The sequence below is a fragment of the Dromiciops gliroides genome, chromosome 1 (assembly GCF_019393635.1).
Source record: "Dromiciops gliroides isolate mDroGli1 chromosome 1, mDroGli1.pri, whole genome shotgun sequence".
Lineage (NCBI taxonomy): Eukaryota > Metazoa > Chordata > Mammalia > Microbiotheria > Microbiotheriidae > Dromiciops > Dromiciops gliroides.
The window spans coordinates 502,591,779-502,616,927 of record NC_057861.1 but is presented as its reverse complement, the minus strand read 5'-3'; the positions used below and the strand labels follow the sequence as shown (position 1 = coordinate 502,616,927).

The 25,149-nt window shown below is 37.7% G+C and overlaps 1 protein-coding gene across 1 annotated transcript in view; it reads left to right on the top strand.

Moving 5' to 3' along the window:
* DENND4C (DENN domain containing 4C) overlaps positions 1-25,149 on the top strand; it is a 121,402-nt gene that overhangs the window by 17,667 nt on the left and 78,586 nt on the right. The window contains 5 exon segments of the mRNA XM_043997704.1: positions 1,157-1,478; positions 12,961-13,213; positions 14,031-14,100; positions 17,225-17,394; positions 23,675-23,913. Of these exon segments, the coding sequence (XP_043853639.1) occupies positions 1,174-1,478; positions 12,961-13,213; positions 14,031-14,100; positions 17,225-17,394; positions 23,675-23,913 (1,037 nt within the window). The 5' untranslated portion in view covers positions 1,157-1,173.

Here is a 25,149-nt window from a genome sequence, read left to right as displayed (position 1 = left end):
TTATGTTAAATTTGGTCTTTGCTCACCTTTTGGGGAGAGGGGGCAACATGAATATTTCAGGCTTTAGGCTTTTTTGTCCTGCTGTTTTCACAGCTAGTTTTAGGGGTCTGTAAGTTTTCAGTGCTTCCAAAGTATTACGCTTCAGGGAGAGAGAGAGAGGTAGAGGTATGGTCACAACTCTTGTGTTCTGCCCTCTAGTCCTTACTGAGGTAAAGGTCCTTCTCTGTTGCAGCTACTAACACTCCTCTCTCCTAGGCACTGTGACCAGGACCCTATTTCCTTTTGACCACAAGTGCTCTTCTTTGCCCTGGAACTGTGACCTGGTATTGGGTATGGGCATTGAAGTTGACAAACAGCTCCTGTTCCTTCACCCAGTGCTAGCATAGGGATCCCCTGTAATCTCTTTTTCACTTATCTTCTTGCCATCTCTGGCTGCCATGTGGGCTCTAGACTGGCCCCAACTCCAGTGTCTCAGACCTTTCCTGCTGACCTCTTAAGTTGTTTGGCTGCAAAAATGTCTTACCCTGATATTTTGTTGGCTCTGCCACTCTAGAATTTGATTTGGTACATTTTTGAAAAGTTGTTTTGAGGGGAATGTTGGGAGTGTTTGGCTGGAATGCTTCCTCTCTTCTGCCATCTTGGTTCCCAGACATTCTTGTAGGCATTTTTTTGCTAGTGTGTTGCAGCAGGTTGTTTTGGGATTATCCTGCCTTACAGTTTATGTGCTTGCCTTCAAATATACATTTGTCATAGGTGTGGTTCTCTGTACCTTTGCCTTTTATTTCTATTCATTGTCTAAAATTCAAACAAACAAAATCTTGGACAGACTACTGCTAATTAAATCCTTTTTCTGGGTAATAACTTCTTTCAGGTTGAGCTGTGAAAAGCTTGTTTTATAGTCACTGGCATATTTTAAATTTAACTTTCTTTTTTTTTTCCCCCCTTCGGTGAGGCAATTGGGGTTAAGTGACTTACCCAGGGTCACACAGCTAGTAAGTGTCAAGTGTCTGGGGCCAGATTTGAACTCAGGTACTCCTGAATCCAGGGCCTGTGCTTTATCCACTGCGCCACTGAGCTGCCCCAACTTTCTTTTTTAAACAAAATTTGAGACAAGATAAATCTTGGATTTAACCAGGTGCCTTTCTTTTTCTTATAGACGGTAGAATAGCAGTCATGCTAGAAGACAAAGGTCCAAGAGTGATTGACTACTTTGTAGTGGCAGGCCTCACTGATACATCTACCCTTTTGGATCAAGAAATAAATCGTTTAGACACAAAATCAACTGGACCCAAAGCTCCAATTACAGACATTGCTGTTATTATCAAGTCAGCAGGGGAAACAGTCCCTGAAGGTTTCACCTGTGTTGAAGCTACGCCATCAGCTCTCCAAGCAAATTTGAACTATGGAAGCTTGAAAAGTCCAGAGCTTTTTCTGTGCTATAAGAGGGGAAGAGACAAACCACCTCTTACAGACATTGGGTGAGTTATTCATTATTTATCTAGTAAATATAAACTTAGGTGATTTTATGGTATTGTTGCATGCTTCAGGGGAAATCTGAAAGAATGAATTTTCAGTGACTTAGGGTAATAGGAAAAATGATTAAATATTTGTTGCAGTATTATTTACTAGAATTACATTTTAGAACCAAATTAATAAAACACTGCATTTCTCTACCAAATCTTATTCTATTTCTTTTTAAATGTAGTCATTAAATCATTGTCTGTCTTTGTAAGGAGTAATGTTATTGAGATATGAAATATAATTTCTTTCTTGGTTGTAGTTACCAGACTTTAAGGCCATAAAGGATAAATAGTATTCATTAAATGTGAGGAAACCAGAAACTGTGATGACTAGCATATCATTAAGGAGGTGCTTAAGCTGATTTCAATCCACTGATGCCTGTGGCACCTGTAATGTGTAAGACACTATCCTGGTGTGATGTTTAAAAATCTAAATGTGTGGTCGCCTTAAATTAGAAGCTTTAGCACTAGTCTTTGGGCATTAAGCATTTATTAAAGCATACTAGGTATTAGAAAAATAAAAGAACACGTGGAGTTAAGAAAAGGCCTATCTAGCCTTAATTCAATCAGTTTAGATTAATTTCCAGGTGAGCCTTAGAGTATCTGCCAAATCCCATTATTTTCTCACACTGGCCTTTTGGACAGGGACAAAAATGAAGGCATGACAACGTTAAGGCACTTAGATCTTATTGGGGGATGAAGGAAAATAGCATGTACTCAAGTTATGTTATGGATGTTAAAGATATGAGGAAAGACCTGAATTCACTTATCAGAAATAACTTCTTGAAAAATGTTCTTTTTGTGTGTGACCTATTTAGTGCTTGGTTTTGAATCTGTTACAGTATCTTAAGAGTTAGAAGGGAACTCAATGATCATAAAGTCTAGTCTGAATCCTCTTTACAACATACCTAATGAGTGATTATCCAGCCTCTGTTTGAAGAGCCCAAGTGAGAAGAAAACCTACAACTTCCTACAACTTCCACTTGTGGATAGCTCTTAAGAAATTTATTCTCTTACATCAAACCTCAATTTGTCTTTATAATCCATTGTTACAAGTTATGCTCATGTGGTCCTAGAAGGAGAACTCTGATCCCTCTTTTGTGTGATAAAGCCTTTCAGACGCAGTCACCTATCATGTTTTCTTCCAAGTCTTTGCTTCTTCAGGCTTGAAACACCCCCAGATTCCTTATCAATTTTCATATAGCATAGTCCCAGGTTCTTAATTGTCCTCACTTTTATTTGCAAACTCTAGATTGTCAGTGTCCTTCCCAAAATGTGATGTCCAGAAGTGAAAATATACTCTACATACGATTTGATCAGGCCAGAGTACAATAGAATTATTTCTCAGTTCTGGACTCTGTATTCCTTTTAATATAGCCCAAGATGTCATTAGCTTCTTTTTGGCTGCCATATTATAGCCAGCTGCATTGAGCTTATAACCCACTAAAACCCCCCAGTTCTTTCAGATAAACTTTTTGTTTAGTCATATTGCTCCTATACTTGTGAAATTAGTTATTTTGTATCTGTTTAGACTTATGTTATCTTTATTAGATTTCATTTTATTAAATTGGGCCCAACATTATAGTTTGTCTTGGATCTTGTCATCTAGTTTATCAGCTTTTCTTCTGACCTTTATGTTATTTGCAAAATGAGTAAATATGTCATCCGTGCTTTTTTTCATGTTATTGATAAAAGTGCTAAAACAGGATAGTACCAAGGACAGATCCCTGGGACACACTACTAAAGATACCTTTCTAGGTAATTATTATTGACTACTCTTAGGTGCCAGTAATTGAACTAGTACTGAATTCACCTAATTATGTTTTTCTCATTACTTATAAATGAGACACTGGGAAACTTATATGATGTGATCAAGGAAAAAAAAAGAAAAATGCATATAATGACTACTCTATTAATCTAGCAACCTTTTTTCAGAAGTAAATAAGGTTAGATTAAATGACCTTTTCTTGAAAAAGCCATGCTGGCTCCTAGTGATCCTTGTTTTTTTAAAATATTCATTAATCATCTCTTTAATAAAGTTGGAGAATTTTCTCAAGAAATCAAAATTGGGTTCATTGGCCTTTTTTGAAAATTGGAGTAGTACTTGATCCTGTGGTATGTCTCCTATTTGACATGATTTTAAAATAAGTTTTATTGATTACTTTTGTTAAGTAAAACTAATTGATAAAGCTTATTTTATTTAAATTAATCTAAGCTTGGCTGCTATGATTTTAGTGTTTTTATATATATTATTATTATGGTTGTGTTTTTTTTCTTTATTTTGATTACTTTTTTCTTGATCGGTTCATCTAAGTTTCCCTATTTCAAATGAATTCTTTTTGGTAATCATTTATTATGGTTCCCATAATGTTCATATGCTACAATTTATTCAGTTTTCCCCCAGTTGATGGGCATCTATTTTATTTTCCATCTTTAGGTATTATGCTGCTATACATATATTGGCATTCATTTCTTTCAGTCTTCTATGTCATTGGGGAAATATGTTCTATAGTGGTTCAGTGGCTCAAAGGTTTTGAACTGTTTATTAACTTTGTATAATTCAAATTTTCACAGATCAGTTCACAACTCTACCAGCACTGAATGGATGAGTGTTGACCATATTCTGTTACCCCTTTCGACATTGACTTTTATGATATTTGTCTGTTTGAGTGGGAGATAAAAACTTCAAAGTTGTTTCAATTTGTTTTTCTCAGTAATGACTCAGAGTACTTTTCCATGTGGTCATTGTTACTCCACATTTCTTTTGAAAATTGCTAATATTCTTTAACTGTTCATCTATTAAAAATTGGTTCCTAGTTGGCTATATTGGTGTCAGTTTACTGTATATGGATATCAGACTTTGATTAGAGAATATGGTGCTAACATTTTCCCCCATTCTAGAATTTCCCTTCTTAGCCTGGCTGCATTGATTTTGAACACAGAAATGCTTTTTAATTTTTTAAAATGGGAATGATCTTTTTAATTGAACAACCATTTATTAATCATTTTCTATGGGTCTAGTCCCTGTGCAAGGAATATAAAGAAAGAAATGAAACTATCCTTCTCAAGGAGCTCACGTATTTTAGTTACAAATGTGTATGAATCTGGGGAGGTAAAAACTTAAAGATTTGCATGTTCCCTCCAGATTGCAACTCATTCACACCTGTTCATCCAAGTAAATCTTGTCTCTTAATCTTGTTCATGTTGTCACATAAGTTTACCATGCAAGGTCTATATAGTGTGATGAAGGCCTTTATCACCTCGGACATTGCAAAGATGGAAGTGGAAATGACTCACTGTCAAGTTGTTATTCCCTCCCCATAGGACTGGTTCATCTTTTCTTCTTTTTATACATTCTCCCTTGATAAAGCTAAAATTCTAGCTAGTCTGTCTAAAATATCTTATGAGTGGTCGCCAATAAATTATAAGCTTTAGCAAGAGTTAGGCTTTTAAGCATTTATTAAGGAGAATAAGAATTTGGTAAAGAGAGAGAGAAAGACCTACATCCATCTATCTATTAAAGGGAGAGCACATTTTTAGCTCTGCTCTCCGTCAGAGTCCCCAGGAAAAAGCGAGAAATCAGAGCACCAGGCTCCTCTCTTCTTCCTCCCACCAGCCAACGTCACTTCCTCACACCAAAGAAAAGACGCATGGTCTTGCCCTCAAAGACCTTCCTTTCATGGCAGAGCTTTTCTACAGTAAGTGTCCAGCAGGTGATGTCATTCCAATCGTTACACCCTGATAGCATCTTTTACTAATGTTATTTATTTATTTTTTTTTAGTGAGGCAGTTGGGGTTAAGTGACTTGCCCAGGGTCACACAGCTAGTAAGTGTTAAGTGTCTGAGGCCGGATTTGAACTCAGGTACTCCTGACTCCAGGGCCGGTGCTCTATCCACTGTGCCATCTAGCTGCCCCCCTAATGTTATTTTTTAGAGTTCATCTTTGGCTGTATATTATAGCCTACTTACCCTCACCATGTATACCCTGCCATTGCTTTTCTGTGTGATCCTCATTTCCATGTATTTGAAGGTGGTTGTGTTACCTGTCCTCCAGCTGTATAGTAACAGTAGTGTAATGTTGGTATTAAAAAGATGGGCCTTTTCAGTGAAGAAGTTTTGCTCTTCTTATCCTGACAAAGTGTTGATGTATACAGGATTGCCGAATGAGACATAGATTTTTGAACATGGCCAATGTGGAAATTTGTTTTGCTTAACTGTATATTTGTTATGGGGTAGGAGGGAGAAAAACAAATCTTTATTAATGGAAAAAAATAGCTTAAAAAAAGACATCGGTTTTTGTTTCTCTAAAGAGAGTCTTTGAAGGAGATTTGCAGTTACTTGAAGGCAATCAGCATACTAACCTCTTTTGGTATGAAATTAGCATTTATTGAGCCTAATTCTAGGCCAAGCACTGTGCTAAGCCCTTGGAATACAAATATAAACAAAAAGATAATTCTTGCTCTTCAAGGACCATACATTCTTGTGTGTGTGCGTGTGCATGCATGCATGCATGCACATGCACATAAGCTTTCTTTCTTTCTTTTTTTTTTTTTTTATGGGGCAGTGGGATTAAGTGACTTGCCCAGGGTCACACAGCCAGTAAGTGTCAAGTGGCTGAGGCCGGATTTGAACTCAGGAACTCCTGAATCCAGGGCCGGTGCTTTATCCACTGTGCCACCTAGCTGCCCCCATAAGCTTTCAATATATTTTTATTTTTGTTAAATATTTCCCAATTATATGTAAAAAATTGAACACTAAACAATTTTGAGTTCCAAATTCTTCCCCCCTCCTTGAGAAGGCAAGCAATTTGATATTACTTATAAATATGAATGAATACAAAACAATTTGGATATTAAGCAATGTTGCAAAAGAAAATGCAGACCAAAAAAACCCCAAGAAAAATAAAATAAAAAAAGTATACTTCAGTTTGCATTCAGAGTTTATCTGTTCTCTCTCTGGAAGTGGATAGCATTTTCCATCTTGGGTCCTTTGAAACTGTCCTAAATCATTGTCTTGATCAGAGTAGCTTTCACAGTTGATCATTGTTTCAATATTGCTGTTACTCTGTAAAGTGTTCTCCTGATTCTGATCACTTCACTTTGTATCAGTTCATATAAGTCTTCCCAGGTTTTTCTGAAACCATCCTGTTCATCATCAGTAGTGTTCTATCACAATCATATACCACAACTTGTATAGCTATTCCCCAATTGATGGGCATCTCTTCAATTTCCAATTCCTTGCCATCACAAAAATCACTGCTATAAATATTTTTGTAGAAATAGGAAGAAACTTACATTCTAATGTGGGAAGACAAAGAAGGAAAAGGGGGTTGGGTAGGTGGTGGGTCTGGATGGAATGGAGTGAAAAGGTAGAGAAAAGTCCAGAAGTCAGGAGAGGATTCTGTAGAGGAGCCCTGAGAGGAATGACAGTGTGAATATGGCTGTCCTGGGAACTTTTCTTTAAAATGGAAGTTCTGGGAGGAACTGACCAGTGAGAGGAAGGGGCTGGAGGGGCTGAGCCAGTCAGTCATTAACCATTGGGGGGGGGGGCAATGAGAGTGAAATGACTTGCCCAGGGTCACACAACTAGTAAGTGTCAAGTCTCTGAGGCTGGATTTGAACTCAGGTCCTTCTGAATCCAGGGCCAGGGCTTTATCCACTGTGCCACCTAGCTGCCCCCCATTAACCATTTATTAAGTGACTTTGATGTGCTTGGCACTATGCATAGCACCGGGTTGGGGGGGGGATCCAAAAAGAAGCAAAAGACCCTGCCCTCATGGAACTTACAGTTTAATGGGGGACACAATGAGGAAAAAAATGTGTACAGATGATATACAGAGTACATCATGGGAGATGCCAGGCTGAACAAATCAAAAGCCAGAATTAAGGCTGACTGAAGAAGAAATGTCAACAGTCCCAGATATACAGATGATACCACTGTGAGAAAATCATGGGTTTTGGGATGCCCAGAAGCCTGCTGGAGAGGATAATATGGGGGTTGATTGGATTGACTTTGCTTATTAACTCACTTAAAGTTGACTTGATTGAAACCACACTTACTTGAGAGCCTGGCCCTCAGAGGGTGTGTTCTCTGAACTCTGACCTCCGCATGTTCTCCTCATGGACCTCCCTCAAGTCCAGTGAACCAATGGATTTGGGTGATGCTAGCCAATTAGCTTGAAGCAGTATGTAAGGACTGCCTCTCATTGGGGCCTGCAGGAAGCTTCTGGTCACAAAGGGAAAGAGACTTCCTTTTTGGCCTAAGACTTACTTGTAGGTGAAAGTGCCTTTTTCTTCTCTTCTTCCTTAGATCCTAGCGAGGCCTTCCTAACTTTCAGGGCAATGTGCTCTATCTTTACTAATCCCTACTATGCTTTAATAAATGCTTAATGTCCCCAAAGTGGTGCTAAAGCTTCTAATTTATAAGTAGCAATATATTAGAAACCCCAGCTAATTTTCCCCAAACTTGGGACAGAAATAAGGCAACCACATATAGTTTTACTTGCCATACCACTCTGATGGCAGAAAGTAAAGAGGAATTAAGAAGCCTCTTGATGAGGATGAAAGAGGAGAATATAAAAAAGCTGGCTTGAAGCTTAACATCAAAAAACCTAAGACCTTAGAAACTGGTCCTATCACTTCTTGGCAAATAGAAGAAATGGAAGTAATATCAAATTTTATATTCTTGGGCTCAAAGATTATTGTAGATGGTGACTGCAGCCATGAAATTAAAAGATGCCTGCTTCTTGGAAGGAAAGCTATGGCAAATCTAATGAGGATCCAGCAAAGGAGACAGAGAAAGAGGGGTCAGATGAATAGAAGGAGAACCAGGATAGAGTAGTGTCCTGAAAACAAAGAGAGAAAAAAATAGTAAGGAAAAGAAGGTGATCAACAGGCTGCAGAGAACTCAGGAAGAATGATTGAGAAAAGACCACTGGATTTGGCAACTAAGAGATTATTGGTAACTTTGGAGAGAGCAGGTTCAATGGAATGATGAGGTCAGATCATAAGGGGTTAAGAAGTGAATGAGAAAAGAGGAAATGGAGTTGATAAAGAGGGGGAAAACACCTTCATTTTTTTCCTGTAAAATATGAGAAAAGGTTCTCAGCTGAGAGGGTGGGAGGAGGGAGAGCCATGAGAAATTTGAGGAAGAAAAGGTTTAAAAGAGCCTCTATAGGGGGCACCTAGATGGCATAGTGGATAAAGCATTGGCCCAGGATTCAGGAGGACCTAAGTTCAAATCTGGCCTCAGAGACATGACACTTACTAGTTGTGTGACCCTGGGCAAGTCACTTAACCCTCATTTCCCCACCAAAAAAAAAACACAAAAAAACAAAAAAGTAAAAGAAGTATAGAAAGGGTTACCTCATAGCAATGAGGGCCTAGTTGAGCTTGTGCAATGTAAATCTATAGTGGGCCCAATTAGAATGGTTGCATGATTTTTTCTGCTTCTATCCAGCAGAGCTAAGGTGGCAAATCATAGGAGTGATCCAAGTCTGAAGCTTGATGGGATATATTCAACAAAATGATAAGGGGGAGATTGGTATTCAAGAGAACCAGATAGAATTGACCCAAGGGGTCAAGATGGAGAAAAGAGGAGAGAGTGGCTAGTGCAGGGGAAATGGTCACAGTGTATCTGAAAAAGTAGGGTTTGGCAAGAGAGGGCAGAGAGAAGGAGAGGTTATGGTCAGAGAAGGGGATTGGGGGATTCTTGAACATAGGTGATAAATTTATGGGTGATGGGAAGATCAAATGAATAACCATTTGTGTGTGACTGAAGTGGGGTAGAGGAATAGCTCATGGGAAATGAGTAGATTGAGGAACTGAATGGTTAGGGTGTTTGAGGGAGAGTCAGTATGTATGCCCTCAAGTATGAGAGCAGAAGTTTTAGAGGAGAAAAATTATGAGCCATGTACCCAACTCCTTGAGGAAAGAAGGGGAGTGACTTGGGAGTGTGTAGGTTTATTTCTGTCATGTCTTTGAAACAATCATCAATTTTTGTTTTTTTGGGGGGGGGGTGAGGCAATTGGGGTTAAGTGACTTGCCCAGGGTCACACAGCTAGTAAGTGTTAAGTGTCTGAGGTCACATTTGAACTCAGGTCCTCCTGACTCCAGGGCCAGTGCTCTATCCACTGTGCCACCTAGCTGCCCCATAAATTTCTTTTTAAAATGTTGTTTCTTAACAAACATCAACAGGAATTTAATTGATAAATAGCATAAACCTCAGAGGAGAGGTTACTGAGTGATAGGAATAGGGAGAGAATCTGGAAGTGGTGATAGGGAACAATGATTATTCCAACTCCCCCTCCTTCACCAGTGAGCCAAAGGGGAATGAGTAAAGGTGCAGCCATTGTGCTGGAAAGGGAATCCAGGGAGCCTGTGTCATCAGGGGGAGCAAGGTTTCATTGATTGCCAGAAGATGGAAGGAGTGGGAGAGGAAACAGTTTAGAATGAAATGAAGTGGTTTTTTGTTTGGTTGGTTTTTTTTACTGGAGGGACAGGTGTTCTAGAGGGCACCATGGAGGGAATGGGTGAATAGGTGAAGTTTGGTTGGGATTTTGGGGTGGGGGGTAAAGGAGAATGGAGAATGGGTTTTGGATGATGATCTACAGGAATTCATAATCATTAAGGAGTATAAGGACAAGCCAGCTGTGAGAGTGCTCATCAAGTGGAAGGCACCATTCTTCAGTGAAAAGGCTTGAGATCAGGCAGGAAAGAAGCACACACAATGAGACGGTCTGTCAGCTGAGAGCCCCTGTTTCACTACTTTTCTTCCCTCCCAAAGCTGGAGGTTAGGCAGGAACAGGAGATAGTATTTGAATCTGCAATCACAGAGTGAACTTCTAGGGGAAGCATACTGCTGTGTCATGATGGGAAAGTCCAGAGAGTAAGGAGCTGTGTAAAGAGAAGAGTAAAAGAGCTCTGGGTTTAACTGATGGCTCATTTGTACTGTTTTATCTCACATATAGATACTGAAGGAAAACTCTATAGGTTATTCATCTTAAATGCATGTCACTCAGTAAGCATTTATTAAATACTTGCTGTGGGCCTGGCAGTGTGCTAAGCACTGGGAATACAAGTACAAAAAAATAGTCCTTGCCCTTAAGGATCTTATTTTCTTCCCCCCCCCCCTTTTTCTTTTTCTTTTTTCTTTTGTGAGGCAATTGGGGTTAAGTGACTTGCCCAGGGTCACACAGCTAGTAAGTGTTAAGTGTCTGAGGCCGGATTTGAACTCAGGTCCTTCTGAATCCAGGGCCAGGGTGCTCTATCCACTGTGCCACCTAGCTGCCCCAAGGATCTTATTTTCTGATGGGGAAGACCACACATAAAAAGAAACTAAAAAGCTGAAGGAGGTGGGAAGGAGATACTCCAGAGTTCAGCCTCATGAGAAATGAAGAAATGGGTGGTCTGAGTTCCCTCCTTGAGTAGGAGTTCTGAGAGGAACCCTCCAAGTAGAGGAAGGAGCCCCAAGGGCAGAGGGTACTTTAAAAAAAATTCTTTAACATTTTAATTTAAAGTTTTGATTTCCAAATGCTATCCTCTTTCCCTCCCTTCCTTCCCCCCTCTCTAAGATGCTAAGCAGATATAGGTTATACATATGCAATTATGTAAAAAATTTCCATATTAGTCATTTTGTACAAGAAAACTTGAATAAATGAAAGAAATGAAAGAAAGTGAAAATAGTATGCTTCAGTCTGTATTCAATCAGTACCAGTTCTTTCTCTGGAGGCAGATAGTATGTTTAATCATTAGTCCTCTTAGATTATTATATCGCTGAGAAAAGCTACATTGTTCACAGTTCTTCAACAAACAATATTGTGCCCACTGTGTAAAATGTTCTTCTGGTTCTCTTCACTTCGCTATGCATCAGTTCATGTCTTTCTAAGTTTTTTGGAAATCATCCTGCTTGTCATTTCTTATAGCACAATAGTATTCCATTACATTCATATACCACAACTTGTTCAGCCATTCCCCAATTGTTGGACATTCCCATTATTTCCAATTCTTTGCCACCACAAAGAGAGTTGCTATAAATATTTTTGTACATGTGGGTTCTTTTCCCTTTTTTATGATCTCTTTGGCATCCAGGCCTAGTTGTGGTATTACTGGGTCAAAGGGTATGCACAGTCTCATAGCACTTTGGGCATAGTTCCAAATTGCTCTCCAGAATGGGTGGATCAGTTCACAACTCCACCAACAATGCGTTAGTGTCCCAATTTTTCCACAGCTTTTCCAACATTTATTATTTTCCTTTTTTGTCATATTAGCCAATTTGATAGCTGTGAGGTGGTACCTTAGAGTTATTTTAATTTGCATTTCTCTAATCAATAGGGATTTAGAGCATTTTTTTAGTATGGTAATAGATAGCTTTGATTATTTTTTTTCATCTGAAAACTGCCTGTTCATATCCTTTGGCCATTTCTCAATTGGGAAATGACTTGCATTCTTTTTTTTTTTTTTTTTTTGAGTCAGTTGGGGTTAAGTGACTTGCCAAGGGTCACACAGCTAGTAAGTGTTAAGTGTCTGAGGCTGAATTTGAACTCAGGTCCTCCTGAATCCAGGGCCAGTGCTTTACCTACTGTGCCACCTATTTGCCCCAACTTGCATTCTTATAAATTTGATTTAGTTCCCTATATATTTTAGAAATGAGGCCTTTATCAGAAACACTGGCTGTAAAAATTGTTTCCCAGCTTTCTGTAGGAAGATTATTTTGGCAACTGTATGGAAGTTATATCGGAGAAGAGAGAGACTGAAAACTGGGGCTCCATTTCCGAAACTGTTTCAGTAGTTCAAGGGAAGAGGTGAATAAGGGTGTTGGCCATGTGAAGGATAGATGTGAGTGATATTGAAGAAGAGGGGACAGATGTAAGTGATAATGTGGAGGTAAAATTTTCAGGGCTTGGCAACAGATTAATTATTGAAAATGAGAGGGAAGAGGAAGAGTTAAAGCTAACTAGTTTTTTAATAGCAAAGAGAAATAAGGACATTTGAAGGAAAGATGTGTTAAGTTGGCATCAGGAGGGATGGTGGGGAGCAGAATGAGCTTCATTTTGGTATGTTGATCTTGAGATTCCTGTAGTACTACCTCCATTTGGCTATACAGTAGGCAGCTGATGATGTAGGACTAAATCAGGACAGAGACTGCAGAGGGGTGTGGTGTGGGTGTGTGATATGTATACCCTTGGGAGCACAGTTTGCAACTTTAGTACTATGAGTTCAGTTGATGACAGTTTAAAAATGTTTCTGAGTTAATCTGTTAAATCATTTTTACTACCTTTTAAAATTCTTTTCCTAGCATTTGAGATATTATTAATTAAAATTCCATTGTTCCAGACAATTATACTTGGTTTTAGTTTGCCATTTTAATTAAGGAGCAACTTGTGCCATGTATGTAGGCAAATAAAAAAAAGTAAACAAAATTTCCCCCCTTTCTATTGCAGAGTATTATATGAAGGGAAAGAACGACTTATTTCAGGTTGTGAAGTGATCCAAGCCACACCCTATGGACGCTGTGCCAATGTCAACAATAGTTCAACAAATTCACAAAGAATCTTTATCACTTATCGAAGGGCTCCTCCAGTACGACCTCAGAATTCCCTGGCTGTAACAGATATCTGTGTTATTGTAACTAGTAAAGGAGAAACTCCTCCTCATACATTTTGCAAAGTTGACAAGAATTTAAACTGTGGAATGGTAAGAAAAAATTTGGTTGTTGCAAATTGTATTTTAACAAAAAGGGGGGCCAGAGTACTGGAAGATTGGGGGGGGTGTAAAAACATCTTCCTGCATTTTACTTTATATTATAGTCAGCTTTTAACTTTTTGTCATTTTTGGCTGTGTTACCATTTAAAGGGTCTCTCTCCTAAGTAAATTGAGTAATCTCACTTGTCATTTCCTTATATTGTATAGATTACCTTAACACAAGAAAATTGTGGATTTGGTAAAGATAGCAGAGTCTGAAGAAGTAGCAGTAGGGATGTTTCAGTGAGTCCTCTCTGTTCCTCCCTCTCTCCATTTTTGAGCATCAGAATGTTCTTTAAGTGAGACCTCTGAAGCCTCCGTTTATGGTTGGGCTAGATTTCTTATGAATACTGGCCAGCCAGCCAAATTTTAGTAAGAACAACTCGAACAAGGGTAGACTCTTCATATGTTATTCTTCAAATTTAGCTTTTTATCTGTGACTCCAGTCTTTTTGTGTTTTCTTCTTTTTGTACCCTCTGGTTATACTATGTCCTTAAGGCTCTAACCAAAAGTGTTTATCTCCATGACCTTCAAATTAATCCATTTTGAGGGAAGTAGAATTTACATACATTTTTCACACTTGCTCCCCCCCCCCCAAATAGATTTCTCACCTTTTTGTGTTGTTTAAGTTTGGTAGTCTTAGGTGTTTACATGTCTGTGATTTTAAATTGCTCCTCTGACATAACTAGAATTTCTAGGACATCTAATAAATTCTTAATTTGTTTTTCTCTTATTTGACTTTTGTGAAATTTAACTTATGTTTTTATAGTGGGGTTCCAGTGTGTATTTGTGTTACAAGAAGTCTGTACCTGCGTCTAACTCAATAGCATATAAAGCTGGTAAGTGATTTTTAAACTGCCCCCTGTTAGTATGTTTATTGGCACACATTCATATCTTAGCAGAAGATGAATGTTTCCTCATCAAATTATCTTTTGTATTGTATCTTTTGTTTAAAATTGATATTTAAAATAATGCTTAAAAAATAAAAATCTCTACAAAGTATATTAAGCATTTTATCCTTAAGTGTTTATTAAGTGAGATCTTTTATAGTAAGAATGTATGGAGGGGCAGCTAGGTGGCGCAGTGGATAGAGCACCAGCCCTGGAGTCAGGAGTACCTGAGTTCAAATCTGGCCTCAGACACTTAACACTTACTAGCTGTGTGACCCTGGGCAAGTCACTTAACCCCAATTGCCTCACTTAAAAAAAAAAAGAAAGAAGGAAGAATGTATGGAGACACTTCCCTGGTGGTCTCCCTGTGATCACTCACAGTAATGCAATAAAACTTGAGAAACTGGGGAGAAAAAAAAAAGAATGTATGGGGGCGGCTAGGTGGTGCAGTGGATAGAGCACTAGCCTTGGATTCAGGAGGACCTGAGTTTAAATATGGCCTCAGACACTTGACACTTACTAGCTGTGTGACCCTGGGCAAGTCACTTATCCCCAATTGCCACATACACACACACACACACACACACACACACACACACACACACAAGAATGTGTTGTTAAAGTCTTGTTTTTTCCTACTTCATTAAATTAAAATACCTATATATCTTATTGTGCAAATTGAGAATTGTTTATTGTTACATTGTATTTTCGAGGTTAACCTGTATTTTTACTCTTTATATTTATTTCTTTGATTTGTACCCATACTATTATTTTTCATAAAAAGTACATCTTTCTTTCTTCCACTGTAAACTACCCCAGCCATTGGAGAGAAGGTCGAGGGAGAGTTGGAGTGGGAATATCTTCTTTTTTCCGTTCTTTTTTTTTTTCCTTTTTGTGGGGCAATAAGGGTTAAGTGACTTGCCCGGGGTCAGTAGGCTTCTGCCAGTTGCAGACGACCATGGATCAGCACCTTGAAGAGCCACAGGCCACAGTGTGGCTGTGCAGTCCCATACGGGAGCCGCAGCTCCTATCCAGGGTCACACAGCTAGTTAAGTATCAAGTGTCTGGGGCCAGATTTGAACTCAGGTCCTCCTGAATCCAGGACCAGTGCTTTATCCTCTGTATCACCTAGCTGCCCCCAGGAATAATATCCTGAGAAACTTTTCCATCAAGAAGTAATCAAGGGGCAACTAGGTGGCGCAGCGGATAGAGCACCAGCCCTGGATTCAGAAGGACCTGAGTTCAAGTGTGGCCTCACTCAGACACTTGACACTTACTAGCTGTGTGACCCTGGGCAAGTCACTTAACCCCAAATGCCTCACCAAAAAAAAAAAAAAGAAGTAATCAAGACATCTATCATGCTATATTAACTGCATAATGAAATGTCTCAGGTTATATTTTTAAAATGTGACTTCTCTATACTGTTATGATTCATTTGTGAACTAGAACAAATTCAACTATCATATGGTGAAAAGAAGTAACCACAACATTGAGTTCTTAACTTTAATCATTAAATGTTTCTTTCTTCACCTTGGCTTTGTGTAATTTAAGATTCTAAATGTGGGTTCTAATCTGTTCCCCCAGTTTTGGGGGAAACTGACTAAAATCACTGATAAAACAAGTTTAGGTTTTTAAGGGTTTGTTGAAAGATAGAGAAAGGTTGAGAACAGAATTCCAACAGCCTGGCATTCCTATCTTTCCTCAAATTTCCTGTGAAGTCCTCTGCCGCTGCCACCACCACCAAGTCAGGAACCAAAAAGAGACAGACCTCTCCGCGCAGGCCCTCCTTCCTCCTTCCTGTCCCCTCCCAGAAAATGGGAGGCTCCTCAAGTTGATTGGCTGGTAGCCTTGGTGGACAGTACCCATGCGCAAACGTTACTTCCTGATGCCAAGGAAAAGCCGCATGGCCTTGCCCTCTGAGGCATTCTCCTCATGGTGGAGCTTTCCAGTAGGTGGCATCATTCCAACCATTACAGCTTTCTTTACCTTTAAAAATAACTGCATTTTAAAGATTAACCTCATGAACCTATTTTGTGAAAGTGATAAAGTTTTAAGACCAAAAACATATTAGAATCTAGGCATTTGGGAGCTGTATTTTTTAAAATTTTAGTGCCAGGAAAAACTTTTGAGTTAGTAACAAGTTGTTGCCTAGGTCTTGGCCTTTAGATATAGCAGGCCTCATGAGGAGATTTTGTTTTAGATATTCTGAAGATTACTAGTGATATGGCAGTTTAGGAGGAAATGGCTACTATTTAATCTGTGATGTTTTTCTCTCCGAGAACTCTGGAGTCTTGTATGTTTGGTGCCCTTGTTTTTATACAATTTGTGTTTGAAGTTTTCTCAAATGAATTTAGGGGAGTGTCTGGTAATGTTTATTTAATCTGGTTTCTAGTGGAGTAATTTTTCAGTATCCTCCCCACCCAAGTGGGAGGGAAGGGCCTCTATATATTTTCTACTCAACTAGGTGGAAAGTCTTTCCAAATATTTCCTACCATTCTTCCCTTTAGTAATATGTGGCTGTTAGTGTAAAATTTATTTGTTCTCAGGGCCACTGTCTTTTTTTTGTTGTTGCTGAATTTTTTGTTTGATTAGAATTTTATTTTTTCCCAATTACATGTAAAAACAATTTTTAATGTCCATTTTTAAAACTTTGTGCTTAAGAGGGCTAGCATCTTAGTGAATGCATCTAGGGCATTTATTATTTTTTTTAACATTTGATTTTATTTAAATTAATAATTTATCTTCTCTTTTTTCTCTCCCCATTAAAAAAAGAAAAGAAAAAGAAAGCCCTTGTAATAAATATGCACAGTTAAGCAAAAAAAAAATTCCCCTTTTTTGATGGCTGTGTCTAAAAACAAATGGGTAAATGCTGAATTTTTCATTCGTGATTAATAGGACACTGAAGGGATAAATGGTAGCTCTCTTAATTTTTGTAAGTTAATTTGGTACTTGATTTTGACATTTCGTGTGTATACCTTTGTCTAAAGTTGTAGAATTGCTTTTCCTAAACTGAATTGTGTACCCTTTTAAAATACTAATAATTTAAATTTGTATTTTATTTTTTCCCTGAAAGGGTTAATTTTTAGATATCCTGAAGAAGACTATGAAGCTTTTCCACTCTCGGAATCTGTACCTCTCTTCTGCCTTCCTATGGGAGCTACTATTGAATGCTGGGATCCCCAAACCAAATATCCACTTCCAATTTTTTCAACTTTTGTTCTGACAGCTTCTTCTGCAGAAAAGGTATATATTAAAAGAATAATCTTTATTATAAAAAAGTTTTTCCTTTCAAAATTGCAATTGATCTATTTTGTTTCTTTCTGATTATTATTAATATAGAAAAAGTACTTAGTTTTAAACATAAATATTAATTTGAGTCTGTGGAGATTGGCTTAGCCATTACATTATCAATATAAATAAGATTGCACAAGAAATATTTTAAGAGCTAAAGTAAGAAAGGGGCTTTCCAGATTAGCACTTATTAAGCATCAGTTTACATAGATATACTTATGTCAGGGTCCTGTGTTCTTGTTGTTTTTATTTTTTATTTTTTGGTGAGGCAATTGGGGTTAAGTGACTTGCCCAGGGTCATGCAACTAGTAAGTGTCAAGTGTCTGCAGCTGGATTTGAACTCAGGTACTCCTGATTCCAGGGCTGGTGCTCTATCCACTGTGCCACCTAGCTGCCCCCTCTTGTTGTTTTTAAATCAGTTTGACTACTCAGTCTTTGTTTACAGATTCTATAGCCCTTTTGTGACTTAGTTGTTAGAGAGTTGCTTTGGTCACTGTTGCTTTGCTTAATTATAAATCAATCATATCTCTTCATAGAAGCTGGCCTTCTAAGGATATCTGCTTTATTTCTTTTAAGATAGTTTCTCACGTAGTGGTTCACCATCAATGCACTATGGTTTAAAGTTTAGCCACAGATTATAAACTTCATCATGTACATGAAACCTTGCTAAAAAGTTTAAATTTTAACCTTCTTCAGTAAAATATTGAAAATTTCTGTACAAAGTAATATGTTCATCTGGTAGAATTTGTTAGGTGGATTGTTTTGCTTGGCATATTTAGTACTTTATCAGGACATTTGAATAGGAATGTAGGAAATGTGATAGTTCTTTGGGTCCCTTTTGAGGCCGCTCAGTTTTGCATTGAGTATGTAAAAAATAATGAAGCTGCTAAGGAAGTTGTTGTATTAGTTAATTCAGTTTTCAGTGCATTTTGTAATTTTTTTTTGTCAGTCGATGGTACTTTTGTTGTATTGTAAAAAAGCAAAATCAGTTTTCTACTTTATATAATTTTGCCATTAAAATGTATACTCTTATTTTACAAAGAGCAAATAGAAGGTATGGCAATAGAATTGTTGTAAGATAGCATTTGTGATTTTGCAGGTCTTCAACATTGGCAGAAAATTAGGTTAAACATTAGAACATAAGTGGAATTGAAATTTACTTCTTATGAAATTAGCTTCTAGTTAACCTATGAACCTTCCATAGATTTCAGTGTCAGTTCTAGAATTTCATAATAAATAATAATCCAATAAAGCTTTACTTTGATGCTCCATTGTTGTGTAGGAAGGTTCAAGTCCTGACTTTGAAATTTATCAACTGTGTACCCATAGTGTTAAGCTCTCTGAGCCTGACTTTTCTCATCTGCAAAATGAGGTAGTTGGACAAGAATTGATGGCCTCTTAGCTCTCTTCTGACTCTAATGATATGATCCTATGATGAGAGGTACAGAATGAGACATACAGATTTTTTGCTTTAATGTACTTTATTATTTACAAGAGAAGACTCTTATTTGGCTTGATGGTGATGGAGAAAGTTAGGCAGTGGCAATAGCATTGCTCTTCTTCCCTCTCTCCCCTTCCCACCCCCCCCCCCCCCGGAAAAAGAAAACAAAGAATAGCGTCAATGAAATGTTTAGAACGTACAGACATTCGTAAGGGACACAGGCGAGCTTGATGGCATTGTTACTGTCATGTTAAATTTATTATCACACTCTGTATGCAGTAGAGATGTAGTTTCACATAAAGTACCCCCTTTTCCTGTTCTTTGTACAGGGAAATGTTCGTGCTTGTTGGTGGTTTTTGAATTGTTAATAAAATATATTTTTAAAACGGGAACATGTGGACAGTATTCTACAGTAGGCCATATCTTCACAAGCATATAACTGATTGCATGATACAAAGTGTAGAATACCCCAGTCAGCTTATTGTGAATCTCTGAATAGGTCAAAATGCTACTTTAATGACATTCCTCTACTAAGATGTTTTCCACGTGTATGTTAAAATTATACAAGATTGCTTAGGAGAGGTAACTGTATGGAGCAAACTGCCTCAGTTTACCCAAATAACTCGAGGAGACCACCAAGTCAAGCAGAGACAGATTTATTACATTCCCATAGGAACGGGCAAGCTCAATACCTGAACCGCGCCAGCTAATACATGCCTTGACCTTATATAGGAATGTTGGTCAGAGGGGAAGTCCCCATGCACACTAGGTCGAGCTCACAATCTAACATCCAATCCTGTCTCACCCAGGGTGCGTGTTCAGCTCGTGATCAATCTATGGAAACATGCATACGTGTTCCAGGAGCAAGGGGGAAAAGGGGAGGGGGAACAAGGTCAAACCAAAGGAAGAGGAAACAGGGGAGTGACAGTCAGATGTTTCAGATCTCACAGTTCCCACTGACTCCCCTCTCCAGGCCCCTGTCTCTAAAGATATTCAACCTGAATAACAGGAAGAGTCACTCAGGTGCTTCAGCATTGTTAAGGATGACAGGGTTAAAATTTATCTTCGGTTATGTTGGGAAGAAAAGAATAATCCATTGTTGGGACCCCAGGGCCAAGGGGATTCTGCTCTGAGAAAAAGAGACATGTCACTTAACAAACATCCTGTGCCGAGCCCCGTCCTTTCTTCTTGAGTCCCGAGTATTGAATTGGTGGGCAAACTCCCTGACCCACTCAACAAGGACTGGGGTTCTGACACATGATGGATTGCAGACAAAACTAATATGTAGCTGACAAGTGGGGAGACTGAGCAGAAGTAAAAATACTGTTAATTGGCAATAAAACTTAAAGGAGACAGTGAGAATTTGACAAGCAATAAACTTCTAAACGAACTACACTGGGGCAGGGCTGGGTACCTTCCAGACCCCATCCTCAGAGTTTAATCTGACTCAAATCCATAATCATATCATACATAACAATAGAGAAAACTTTTTAATGATACTTTAATTTATTAATATGAATATGAAGACATAATATTGTATGCCCTACAAAGGAGTTTGCCACTTTTCTAGAAGATGTCCAGCATGGAGTCTAGATGGAAGATAGATTCCCTGTAGATTGCTTCTGTTGGCATGTGACACTATGTTAATTGCCTTAAACCCTGGAACATTGCATCATCTTCCAGAAGGTAGAGGTCATGCTCATTCAAGAGTTAACATGTGGCTATCCACAGGAAAATCCCAGTGGATACAGAAAGTCTATTTTCCAGACTGAATGGATGGAGAGGATTAGTATTACCCATTCATATCTTGGGGTTTTTTCTTAATTAAAAAAAATTAATTTATTACTTGTTTAAAAATGTTTTTGAGTTCCAAATTCTCTCCTGTCCACCCTTCCCCCACTCATTGAGAAGGCAAGCAATGTGCTATCATTTAGGCATGTGAAATCATGCAAAACATTTCCATATTAACCATGTTGGAAAAAGAAAAATAAAGTGAAAAAATTATGCTTCAAGCTACACTTGTTCATTTGTTTTAACTCTAGAGGTGGATAGCATTTTTCATGATGAGTCTTTTAAAATTGTCTTGGATCACTCTCTTGTTCAGCGGAGCTAAATCTTTCATAGTTGATCACCATTACAGCATTGCTGTTACTGCGTATTGTATTCTCCTGATTCTGCTCACTTCAGTTTATTTGAATTCATATGTCTTCTCAAATTTTTCTGAAACCATCTTGTATGTCATCATTTTTTTAAATACAATAGTAATTCCATCACAATCATATGCCTCAACTTGTTTGGCCATTCCCCAATTGATGGGTATCCCCTTGATTTCCAATTCTTGGCTACCACAAAAAGAACTACTATTAATATTTTTGTACATATAGATCTTTTTCCTTTTCCTTTGTTCTCTTTGGGACATAGACCTCATAGTAGTATTGCTGGTTCAAAGGGTTTGCACAATTTTATAATCCTTTGGGTATAGTTCCAAATTGTTCTGGAGAATGCTTGGACCAGTTATAGTTTCACCAACAGTGCATTAATGTACCTGTTTTTATACATGCTCTCCAGAATTTTTCATTTTCCTTTTCTGTCATGTTAGCCAATAATGGATGTGAGTTAGTACCTCAGAGTTGTTTTTGTTTTTTGTTTTTAAGTGAGGCAATTGGGGTTAAGTGACTTGCCCAGGGTCACACAGCTAGTAAGTGTTAAGTGTCTGAGGCCAGATTTGAACTCAGGTACTCCTGACTCCAGGGCCAGTGCTCTATCCACTGTGCCACCTAGCTGCCCCCTCAAGAGTTGTTTTAATTTGTATTTCTCTAATTATTGGTTTTCAGAACATTTTTTCATATGGCTATTAATAGCTTTGATTTCTTCTGAAAATTGCCTGTTCATATCCTTTAACTATTTATCAACTGGGGAATGGATCTTATTTTTACAAATTTTTATAAATTTGACTTAGTTCCCTATATATTTGAGAAATGAGGCCTTTATCAGAGAAATGTGCTGTAAAATTCCCCTGCCTCCCAGTTTCCTGCTTTCATTCTAAATTTTGTTGGTTTTATTTGTGCAAAAAAACCCCCCACCTTTAAAATTTTATGTAATCAAAATAATCTGTTTCACCTCCTTTGAACCTCTCTTATTTTTATTTTGTCATAAACTTTTCCCTTATTCATAGACCTGTTAGGTAAAATTTTCTGTGCTTTTCTAATTTGCTAATGACATCACTATATCTAAATCATGTATCCATTTTGAGCTTATCTTGGTAAAAACTGTTTGAGACATTGGTCTATGCCTAGTTTCTGCCAGACTGCTTTCCAGTTTTCCCATTTTTGTGAGATAGTGAGTTCTTATCCCCAAAGTGTAGATGTTTGGGTTTATTTATCAAATACTTGATTACTGGGATCAGTTACTTCTTTATATGTATACCGAATCTAGTCCATTGCACGTCACCCAATGATGATGCACCAAAGGTACCTTTGAGAATTTTGTAAAAAATGATATACAGCTAGAAGTGGATCAGAGCAAAAGAAAGGATAAGTCTGGACCTCAAAGAAGGGCTCAACACATGGCCTTGACTGGCAGGGGAGGAGTCATAGCAAGACATGAACAACACTCACAGAGGATGGAAAGATACAGAAGGGGGGCAGCTAGGTGGCGCAGTGGATAGAGCATCAGCCCTGGATTTAGGAGGACCCGAGTTCAAATCCAGCCTCAGACACTTGGCACACTTACTAGCTGTGTGACCCTGGCAAGTCACTTAACCCCAATCGCCTCATCAAAAAAAAAAAAAAAGACATAGAAGGGATTCTTAATGCATTTTCTGGAGTGAGTTCCACAGCAAGAACTCAGCCTCTAGCAGCTGCTGGCTAATAATGGGGTAGATTTACCTGTAGTGATAATACCTAGGACAGTCCTGGCCCATTTCCCCCCTGGGACTGTGGGATTGAATAGAGTTGATGCTACCCTATGAGCCTGTCTACAGTTGTCAGGAGACAAAATTGATGATGGAGTGGTTGGCCTCCCTCTTCAATAATGAACTATAAAACTATGAACTTCTGATGGGTAAAGGAATGCGTTGTTAGTCTTGCAAGCTGCTTTGCAAGCTACTTCTCTGCTGTGCCCGCTGAAGCACTAGATCTTTCCATTTTCTCTGAAACTCAATCTGAAGATTCACCAGGCTTTTCTATCCATGCCAAAGTTGAACATTTCTATACTTATTGTCTCCCTCAACTAGAAATATGAGCTTTTTGAAATATTATTGTTTTTGTATTTTTGTCACTTAGCATAATGCTTAGCACATAACAAGCATTTAATATGTTTAAGTTCATTTATTTATCACAGTGCCATAAAAATCAGAAGTATTGTTTTATCAAGATTTTTCTTTAAAAATGGGATTTTTAAAAGTTAGTGTTCCTTAAGTAGGGTTTTGGTTTTTTTAAGCATACTGGATTCAAAATTTTCTCAGCATTCCAACTAAGATTGATTATTTTTTGTAAAGTCAGTAGGAAAATAGTATTCCTTCAAATATTAGTTGGATATATCTTATGAAAGTATATTTGTACTTTATTAATTTTCATTCTTTCCTGCTTGTTTATTTTTAATTGTATTTTTTTAAAAAAAATTACAAGTGTGGGATTATATGCAGAAGAGTATATAAAGAAAATTAAATTAAAGATGGGATTAAAACCACTTATTTAAAATTAACTTCATCTAAGAAAATATATTAGCTTATGTTAATAACCTCAAAATTAATTATATGCCTAATAGGATGAATATTCTACTGTCTTTTAGGTCTATGGTGCTGCTATCCAGTTTTATGAGCCATATTCTCGGGAGCTGCTAACAGAAAAGCAGCTTATGCAACTGGGCCTTTTGACACCTGTGGAAAGAAGAGTGGTCCCTAAATCCATCAATTCAAACAAATGCATTTGTCTACTCTCACGCTGGCCTTTCTTTGAAGCTTTTAGAAAATTTCTTATGTTTATCTACAAACTTTCAGTTTCCGGACCTCATCCTCTTCCTATTGAAAAGTATGTATATCTTCAAGGGTCTTTAGTGAAGATACTATTATTGAAAACATAGGAGAGAGAGAGAGTGTGTGTGTGTGTGTGTGTGTGTGTGTGTGTGTACCTATCTGTGTAAATTTATATTTCTTTGTTAATTTTTAGCATAAAAACTAAGCAGGGTTCATCAACACCATAAACTTAGTACCAAAAGGGACCTTAGTGGTCATCTTTCCACAACCCCTTTTTTATATATGAGATATTTGGATGTCCATAAGAGTTAAATGGCTTGCCCAAAGTCACATATATATTAAGTAGCAGAAGTGGGAATCAAATCTAGGTCTTCAGATTGCTACCCCAGAAAGGGAAAGTTTGTCCCTCCTGCCCCAACCTCCCAACATATTGAGATCTTGATAAAAAAAATGAAAAAAAGTAGTAAAGCCTGAGAAGATCTAGAAAGGAAGGACCCATGCAATGCTATATATGTATATGCCTGTATTTTTATATGTGCTTCAGAATATAGCTTCTGTAATGTATATTTTCCATTGGTCTGTTTTCAAATATCTAAAGATATGTTTAATGAGTGGGAAAATTTTAACTATCCAGAAGAAAATTCAGAGTAGTAATAGAAGCATAAACATTACAGAAAAATATGGTCTCATTGTGCCTTGTCCTGCACAGGCACAAAATTCTTGTCCTGAGATTTTATAAAGTATTAATGATTGGGGCGGTAGGGAAAACAAGTTAAAATTTGAACAACTTTGGTTAAGTTTATAGCACTGGCTGGTCTTTATATTTTACCTATGATTTATAATCAAAGCTCCTTTACTTTAGAAGTTTTTAATCACAGTATATTACATAAAATTACATAAAGGTATAATATCTTTACAAAATAATCCCATTTCTTATTCTTAGCACTTTGTATTTGTTTTGTATTATATATAAAATATATGTGTCCTGTCATAGATCCTAGAAGTATCTTTGGCCTTATTAAAGCTGTTATTGTCATAATCATTTTATTGTTATAGTCTTTGATTCTTATTTTCTCTTCCAAGATCAGATAAAAATGCAATAGTGTAGAGTAAAATAGCATTTGCATTTATGCTCTAAAGTTGGCTCTGCTACCCTGAAACTGATACATGTCTGCTCTCAGCTTCAGTAGTGCATTGACATTGTGCTGATTTAATGATTTCTTTCTTTCTTTTTTTTTTTTTTGGCCGAGCAATGAGGGTTAAGTGACTTGCCCAGGGTCACACAGCTAGT